At 44.2% G+C, this 10,000-nt stretch overlaps 1 protein-coding gene across 1 annotated transcript in view; it reads left to right on the top strand.

The window, feature by feature from the left end:
* The window catches only part of xylt1 (xylosyltransferase I), an 87,946-nt gene that overhangs the window by 40,791 nt on the left and 37,155 nt on the right, over positions 1–10,000 (top strand). Inside the window, exons 2-4 of the mRNA XM_080415570.1 lie at positions 1,990–2,587; positions 8,599–8,771; positions 9,027–9,229. Of these exons, the coding sequence (XP_080271696.1) occupies positions 1,990–2,587; positions 8,599–8,771; positions 9,027–9,229 (974 nt within the window). The remainder of the gene's footprint in view (positions 1–1,989; positions 2,588–8,598; positions 8,772–9,026; positions 9,230–10,000) is intronic.

Raw genomic sequence — 10,000 nt, 5'->3', positions numbered from 1 at the left:
GAGAATATTGCTCATTCTCTCAGTTTCTCCTTTTCTCTGTCTTCCCTCTTTTTTCTTTTGTTTTATCGCACTCTCTCTCTCCACCGCTCTCCTCTCCCCTCTCTCTCTCTTTCTCCGTGTGTGTGTATGTGTGCCAGCACAGCCATCTCTATAATTGTACACAGCTACAAGGTGTTTGCAGAGAGGAAAGGTTGGTGGCTTGATAACAGGTCTGGCTTGTGGAGGGCGGAACAACATTTCCCAACTCAGCTTCTCTCTCTAACATCTCACTTGTGTCTCACATCCCGTTCTCACTCTGTGTCTCACACCTGCCCCACGCACGCACGCACGCACGCACGCACGCACGCACGCACGCACGCACGCACGCACGCACGCACGCACGCACGCACGCACGCACGCACGGACGGACGCACGCACACACGCACACACACACACACACACACTTTGTGTTTGCTGTGCTGTAAAGACAAGAACACATCAGGCAGCTAGCTTGTTATAAACTGTATCTCTCCTCTGCTTCTGTTTGTTTTGCTGTTTTCTCTCTCTCTCTCTCTCTCTCTCTCTCTCTCTCTCTCCCTCTCTCTCTCTCTCTCTCTCTCTCGCGTGCGCGCACGTCCGCTATATCTAGTGAAGTGTACAAAGGTGGTGTGGCAGCCAGGCTGCTCTCTCCAGTTTGGATTTGATGCACTGAAGCACATTTCACTGGAGCGAGCGAGCGAGCCGACGCTCGCGAGGAGCAGCAGAGCTCGCGCATCACACATCAACACCTCCTCGGCTCTTGGCCCCCATCTCTTGTCATCCCCCTGCTCTCCTCCATGATGTTTTTTTCTTCCCTTTAGCCTTTTCTGGTGGAAATACTATATGAGCGAAAAGACGAGGGAGTCGTACAATCAGATTGTTCACCCGCAAACTCTAACAAACCCCTGCAGTAGGTGCATGTTGTTTACAGATATACAATGTTTTAAGCCTGATTTATACTTAGTTGCACACCGGTGTCATGCACTGAACATACTGTAGCAGATCTACAAGCTCACGTGGTGTGCTTTTAGGTCCGCGAAACTCATGCGCAACAATAACCCAGGCCTTTAGAAACCACAGCCGTCCAGTCAGTGATGTGTCATGATGTTGTAATGCCATCATGTCATCTTATCCCACATCACATGGAAAAAGATATGCATATCACACACACACACACACACACACACACACACACACACACACACACACACACACACACACACACACACACACACACACACACACACACACACACACACACACACACACACACACACACATACAGTATACACACACACACACACACACACACACACACACACACACACACACACACACACAATCGCACGCACAATCGCACGCACACATGCACACATGCGCACACACGCGCGCACACACACTCACACACACACACACACACACACACACACGCGCACACACGCGCTCACACACACTCACGCGCGCACACAAACAAATTCACAGACATTCTGGTCCTTTATCCCCCTTTGGTAATCTGTTTACAGAGCGCTGGGCCCATTTGAGGGAGAAGTTAATTGAAATGGGGGGCTAATCTGATGATGGCACAGAGCAGCAGAGCCCCCAACCCCCGCATCGGCCTCAGTCAGGTTGTGCTGTGTTGTCCCCACTCCAAGCGCCCTCGTTCGTACGACCTCACAAAATCCTGAGACCCTTACAGGTCCATCTGTGTGCTCTCTGAGTTAAATTAACACTCCTGATTTCACAGTGTATACTCACTTAATTTCATGGCTCATGGTTCCTTGCAACGTTGGCCATCCGCATGTGCCACGTCGATTGTTAATCCGCCATTTGCACTTGGCTGTGCATCACAGGCACGCAACCAAGTATAAATCAAGCCTAAATCCCTCATTTGATAGGCTATGTACCTCACTCACTTGGGTCTGATCTTGTTTTTCTTGTCTCACAGTTTTTTCCCTTTCTTCTCCTTTGCAGGATGGATACTACTCTCATCGCCCTAAAGAGAAAATGAGAGTGGACAGCAACAACGAGAACTCAGTGCCCAAAGACTTTGAGAACATAGACAATAGCAACTTCGGCGCCCGCTCACAGCCTCAGCGGCAGTCTGTAGGGGGCGCCAGCAGCAAGCAGCAGCGGGAGCGTTTGCAGGAAAAGGCCCACGCCCAGCAGCAGGCGTGGAAGGACAACTCCCCCGTTCTGGGCCGCAGTTCCAACGAGGTGCTACCTGTGGTCCACCAGCCGTTGGCGGTCGCCAACAACGCCACCTACCAAGGAGGCCGCCATCAGGGGGCTGCCGGAGTGGCGCGGCAACATCACCGAACCTCACAGGCCCAGCAGCAAGCTCAGTCCCAGCATAGGCACCAACACCCCCACAAGAGGCAGGCGACCGCAGCGCCCCTGGAGGTTACCTATGACCAGCAACCTAAGTGCGAGATCAGCGGGAAGGAAGCCATTTCGGCCCTGTCCAGAGCCAAGAGCAAGGAGTGCCGCCAGCAGATCGCTGAGGTGTACTGCAGACACAAGGAGGGCCAGTTAATGCCTGAGAAGGTCACTCGCTATTGCCCCATTGAAGGTTAGTCAATTATTATAATTAACCATATTAGATTTCACTTAATAGAAATTATTTTATTTCTGTGGAGTCAACATGGCCACTTTGTATTCCGTTCAAGGGTTCTCACAATCAATTTCTATCAAAGCTTGTAAGAGTGGTCCTACCTGACCGAGAATCATCGACCGTACTTACAGCCATTTTGTCACCTCATACAGTAGGTTTCAAAAGAGGTTGAGACAAGGACACTTTTAAGAGCTCACTGTGTTCATCATACATTGATAGAACAGAAATATAGATTGAATGCATTTAAAGGACCTGAGCAGTCAATTCAAAACCAGCATACTGTATATAGACTAGAGTCTAGTTGGATTTAATTCAGCTGCATTAAATGAACAGAAAAACACAGAAAATAACCCTAAAATATAACTGTCAGCTTGTCAACTTTCTTGCTTGAGGTAATTTTCCATTACTGTATATATTTGTATCATTATTTTTGTGTTCTCTCTACGATACACACTTATTTTAATAGGCAATAAGAAAATAATATCAGCCAAGCTGAGAACAAAGAGCCCAGTCTGGTCAGTCAAGCTTAAGCGCACGGTGAAAACAAACAAGAAGTGTCTTTTCAGCTGATGAGTAATTGGTGGAATAAATTGTATGAGAAAATGGAGGATGCTGCCTGTATTTTCACAAAATTGGTTTCCAATTTTCATTTGTTCAGTCAAGCTGGCCACAGAAGTTTGGTTTTCCTTTCTGTCTTTCTTAAACACACACGCACACGCACGCGCATACACACACACACACACACACACACACACACACACACACACACACACACACACACATTTAGCCTACACCTTTTCCAAGTACAATAGTTACATACAGTATAGACATATGCAGGTCTGTCTGTGGGTTTCATGAACAAAATCTGTTACGTTGCTACCATCGTGAACAGCATAGCCTACATCAGCAACCGTGTTTAGAGAAACGGTATATACACACAGGCACACACGCTCTAACTGTACTTGAACACACACATGGATAAATAAACATACCCACATAGGACATGACTTCATGGAGAGCTGGCAGAAGAGAAAGCCATTATACGGTGTGAGACATCGGAGATGTTCAAATACCTCCATTGTCCCATGTCAACTTATTAGAGCTCAAAGGAGGCATTGGTGGCATTTTACATTCCCTCTCCCCAAAAGCAAAAGTATCACTTGTCTGTGTCTAAGGCCCCTGACTGTCATCTCACATGGAGGCTCAATAACCCACTCAAAGTGACAGTTTGATCAAAAAAGACAAAAGAAATTGAGGACTTTTCCCTGGTGGCTGTAGCTGTAACAACACGACAGCTAAATTAAATCATTTCCCCCCCATTTTTTGCTCTCCTTCTGCCTGGCTGCAGCCTGTCACTGTGCTATCTTTCTCCCTCTCTCTGTCTCACTGACTGTGTCTCTAGGTTTGTATGCTGTAAAATCCTGAGACAGAGTACAGTTTACATAGTAAAATCCTCAGTGTTAATTATTCCATTTGTAACTCTGAAAGTGCTCAGAGTTATATTACATTTGTACACGTTCAAAGTTAAATCAACCCGGAGAATTTAACTGATTATGTGTCCCTCTCTATCTTTTTTTTCTTTTCTCCAATCTACTCTCTCTCTGTTTTAAATTCAAGGCCTAACCTTGTTAGCAGCAAATAGTCCAATTTGATTTGATCTGTATTCTGTCCTTGAGGCCTAGATTAGCATTTGTGCTACTACTAGCTCCAACGTGTATTAGGTCCAACTCATTGAATATGAGTATGAGAATGTTTTCTCAGCCTTACGTATGATAATTTAGCTAATACCGGTGTGGCTAGGCTTGGTTGGTGTACCAGGGATGAGTTTGGAGTTTATGCTGGCCGGCAGTCAGTGACCATGTCCCCATGCACTGCTTAAACATAATGGCATTGCATTGACTCACATTAAATTACAACCGCGCATCAGTTTGCTGCTCAGGGATTTTTCATTAAAAAGTCTAAGTTGTAGTACAAGGTGATCAGGTTTGCACGTTGCACTCTCAAACCACTTACACAGAATAGAATAGAATGTGATTTGTGTCACTGAAAGGACAACATTATAAGATGACAAATATTGTGCATCTGACACATTAAAGAAAACAAGTTGAAATTATTGTGCGGGGGGGGGGGGGGGGGTTGGGGGTTGGTTGCAGGGGGTTGGTTGAATTTACACAAGATGATGATGGAAGGAGAGTGTAGGGTGATAGCAGATGAGGGAGAGGCAGTTTAGGAGATTGATGGAGATGGAAGGATGATGAAGAGGGATGGGATCAAGACGAGGGCTTGTGTTCATACGGTAGAACAAGGTCTGCGCTGTCAGCACCTGAACGGTATGCCTCAAAGATCTATACATGCAAGAGGAATATCCAGGTACTAGTCTTTACATGATACTGTAGTGTATACTCACCATAACCGAAAAGACGGTTATCGTACGATGATCTCACCATGACCGACAATGAAAGACGATTATCTTACGATGGTGTCACACAGAGAAAATAGGTTGTCGACAAGCTGTAGATCTGCCATTTTGGAGATAATAATACTCTAATCCTAATGTCACATAATTTCATCACAATGAAATTAATACTGTGTCAGAATTACGATGCAACATTGTAGGGCTGCAACTATTGATAATTTTCTTAACGGTTATTCTATCAATAACTTTTTTGATTAATCAATTAATCAATTAGGAGTTTTTTTTAAAATATATATATATATTTTATATTTTGGATAGTTGAAGATTTTCATCTATAATGACATGCTCAAAATGTCTGTCTCTCTCTCTCTCTCTCTCTCTCAATCTCTCTCTGTCTCTCTTACTTTCTCTCTCTCTCTCACGCACACGCACACACACACACACACACACACACACACACACACACACACACACACACACACACACGCACACGCACACGCACACGCACGCACACGCACACACAGATTCAGCAGCTCTGCTCATTAGTTCAGCTATAGTATAGCATACAATCTCAAAGTGCTTTGTGCAGTGACTGGCCAATTATCCATGTGCAAAAGCAAACCAGTGAACCTTCTTAGCTGGCCACCAATTACTGTTCCATCTGATACGGCCCACAGCGGATTTCCCCTACTGCTGTCACACAAGTACTGTACACACGCACGTGCACACACATTGACAGAGAGGATGAGAGAGGAGGGGTAAGGGGGGGTCAGATGAATTCGCACCGGGTTGCTCATCGAACCAAACCTCTTGAATATGTCTGGATTTGTAATTAAAACTAAGAAGAAGTGATTGACAGGCGTTATAATGAATTGGAGTCAGGAGACCCTTTAGATAAAGACATGTTGGACACCTGCCCTTAAATTTGAATGACTTAAGCTTGATTTATACTTTGTTGCACGCCAGTGTCCCACCACCTAAAAAAGGCTCTACAAGCTCACAAGGTGACGCGCCGCGACGCATTGTGAGCTTGTAGATCAGCTATTTTGGTGCGTGACACATTGCACATCCAAGTATAAATCAGGCATTACAGGAGACTTGGTAAATTGGAGGCACTGTGGGTGCGTCGTTTTCCATGCCCCTGTTTTTTATTGTGAGCTCTCAAATAGAGATGTATTTGACACTTGCCTTTAAATCAGAGTAATTACAGGTCCTTGGGGTCCGACGGAGAGGAGCTGAGAGGGGCATTTTGCAGTCCCAGCTGCCCAGGGGCAGCATAGCATCAGCAAGTTAAACTGCCATTCAATACTCCTCTGGCCTCCCATACTCATAGAACGCTCAAAAACAATAGCTTTTCCATTGCCCCCTGGGAAATGAAGTCCCAAATTATGGTAATTATCTACCCAAGCCCTGTCCTGTCAGCAAATAGGTCAGGCTGATAAGCTGCATGTATATGCTTAAATACCGTTTGCTCTAAAAACAAGCACTAACCTCCACCCTAATAATTAGCTTGTTATAAAAAGAAAAGAAAGCTATATTGGCACTCTTCACTTTTACTAGAGAAGGCTTTTGATAGGAAGTCATTGTTTTTCAATCAATTATTTGTGTTATATATTTTACGATTGGTATAAACACAGTCCAAAACTGCTTAAAGATTTATGTGTGGTTTCCAATTGCTTTTTATAATTTGATAGCGGCTTGGCAGGGGTGGGACAGTATTTGACTGCATGCTTGTTGTTTTCACTTGTGTGAAATCCAAGGAGTCTTCTGGGAGTTTGGCCTGAGAGGAATGATGGCACATTGTCAAACTGTGCTCCACCCTGACAGCCCCAGAGGAGTAGCTTATAGGATTCCTGTCTGAATGAGGATCGTATTTACAGTATGTGTGGTGTGGCCGGTTGACATTGTCATAGTTCCAGTTCCAATCACATAAGAACTGTATGAATGAGTCATGGTTCTTGTGGCTCAGTCGTCGTCATTCCGCGCTCAGGCTCAAGTGGCTTGGTTGTTGGGTGTTATTTATTTTATGTTTTTTTGTAATACCTCTGAACGAGTCTGAAGTAGTGTGGCTTACCACCTTTGTGTTCAACCCTGAGGCATTCAGCATCCTGCCTGAGAACGTGTATGCAGTAGCAGATGACATGGGTAGTAGGCTAGTTACCTTGGACCAATAGCAGCTACCGTGCAAGCGAACAGGTGTATTTTGTTGTTGAAAAAGCACAAAGAATTTGCCCTCTGCAGATTTGGTCTGGCCTCGCTCGGTTGTGATTGGATTTCACTGCCCCCCTAAGTTGTGGGGCACCAATCAGGGCCCAGTATACAAATGTGGGGCGGGTTTATCACCAGAGGCATTTTTTTAAAATCAGCCCCTTGGAAATGCAGGTTCCACACAGAGATTCCAGACTAATATCTACGCAGTGATATTAGTCTGGCCAGGCTAGGGGTGCAGCGGTTAATCGAACTACCGGTAATTGATTTAATCGATCATTAAAGGTAATCGATAATCAATGGTTTAATACAATAATTGATTAATAATCTATCTATTTTGGGCATGTCATTTTCGTCGAAAATCTTCCAAAATGTTCAAAAAATTATAATATATATATATTTAAAAAACCCGCTTCTCGATTAATTGATTAATTTAAAAAGTAATAGATAGAATTACCGCAAGAAAATAATCAATAGTTGCAGCCCTACAGTGTTGCATCGTAATTCTGACCCAGTATTAATTTCATTGTGATGTGACATTAGGATTAGAGTAGCAACAATTATTTCTGTTACTTTAACCACTTTCAACCTGCCATGCCTATTTTGGGTATTTTTTTAAAGACGGGGTGCCGTGATTTTCAGTGATCCCCCCCCCCCTAGAACATGATCATCAGGTATTATGGTTATACTAGGAGGAAGATCTTTTTCAAAAAAGTGTACCGAAAGTGTTAAAATTATGTTTTTATGTGGACACGCCTCCAGTTCATTAAGTATACCTGGTTCTCACCTTAGCACCTCCCACCTGAACCAGTCCCTCCGCCTCCTGTCCTAGTCCCTCCTCCTCCTCATGCCCACACCTGTTGTGTTATGATAATGAGGGGGAGGGTATATTTCTACTGCGTCATTAAAGCGCTGTTTTTCTATTGGCACGTTTGACCCTCAAGGTTTCCGCCTCCAGGAAGAATCTCAAAATAGTCAGAGAAGACATAAAACACCATAAAAACACCACCAGGGGGCTTAATGAAGTTCTATCAACCTCATAGACACATGAAAGACAGAAAAAGTGCAAAACCATGTCACCACCTCTTTAAATCTCCAAAATAGCTGATCTACAGGCTCACAACACGTCATGATCACCACACGTTGTGAGCTTGTAGACTGCCTATTTTCTCTGCGTGACACCATTCTACGATGAAGTACAAATCAGACTAAATCAGCTAGGCTTATGTGGTTATGTCTTTGACATCACTGCGCAAACGTCAAAGACCAGGAGTGAATTTATTATGCATTATGCAATGTTGTGAGATTACAGTGCAGTAAAAAATACACCCTGTTACCTGTCCAGGTAAAGCCAACACCAATGTCCAGTGGGATGAAGATTCTACAGAGACCTTCCCAACCAAACCAGTCAGGATAGCTTTTGTCCTGGTGGTCCATGGAAGAGCCTCCCGCCAGCTGTATCGCCTCTTCAAAGCCATCTACCACAGCTCCCATTACTACTACATACATGTAGACAAGGTAAGACATTTTTTATTCTGTGACAAGGTAACCTGTAATCCTGATGTCCTGGCACGAAGTCCCTGCTCTTAAAATTAATCATTTATCTACTGAACCCGACTAAAAGTGGTTCTAGATTCCAATCTTAAATTACACTTTTCCATTGCCACTTCATATTCTAATGGAATTTTGTAATTATATTTGTTAGAAAGAATGACTGAATACACCTTTCATCTTGAAGTTAATCTGTGATCCATTTCTTCCTCCCCTTCCCAGCGATCCAACTACCTACATAGGCAGGTTCAATCCCTGGCTGCCAAGTACGCCAATGTTAGAGTGACCCCTTGGCGCATGGCCACCATCTGGGGCGGTGCCAGCCTGCTTACCATGTACCTCCGAAGCATGGCTGACCTGCTGGCCATGAGGGACTGGAGCTGGGACTTCTTCATAAACCTTAGCGCTGCCGACTACCCTATCAGGTAAGAGAGAGAGAGGAGCAGGACTTCCCAGCAATAGACGATTTACTAATCAGCCATTTAGCAGACATTATTAACCGGAACGATTTACAAAGTACGTAGCATAAACCTAAAGTAATAAAGGAGTAAGTACAGAAATGATGTGCTACAAAGTAACTATAGGACAGAAGGTAGAGATCAAACCTGTTATCTATCTAAATAAGCATACTTACTGTAGCATCTGTGAAAAAGCAAACAACGTAAATCTATCTAAGTTAACATACATAGCATAGCATCTGTGAACAAGTAAGCATGTCTACAATATCTCAGTAACATAACTAGCAGGCAACAAGTGCAAGATGGCAAGTGCAGATGCAAAGAAATAAGGAACGTGTGGCTAGGGGATAAGTATGAAGAGATAAGCTTGTAGAAAAATGTGGAGTGACTGCATTTCTGACCGATGAAGGTTATATCACAGCTTGGGAGCGAGGAGTCTAGGTCACCTGGCGCATTGGTCAGGTTCTCCTATAGGGAAGGGAGAGACAGATGTCCTTTTGTTGGTAGCCTATTAAAAGATAGTGTAGGAGGACTTTGGTTAGACACTAACAGTTACGTAGCCATTGTTTGGTTAGACCACCACACACACACACCAGTGAAGACAGAATGAATATACTATCCTATACAGTGATGAGCCAGAGGTCTTCGGGAGCAAACTCCCAACTTAAGTATCTATTATGTTAATGCACAACAGAGTATTCTACATGAGGAATAAACAGCTCTCTAGACCATCTCTAC

The sequence above is a fragment of the Gymnoscopelus braueri genome (genome assembly GCF_963280865.1).
Source record: "Gymnoscopelus braueri genome assembly, chromosome: 2".
NCBI classification, from domain to species: Eukaryota; Metazoa; Chordata; class Actinopteri; order Myctophiformes; family Myctophidae; genus Gymnoscopelus; species Gymnoscopelus braueri.
The sequence above is the reverse complement of the archived record's forward strand: the minus strand, read 5'-3'. Positions and strand labels throughout refer to the sequence as shown.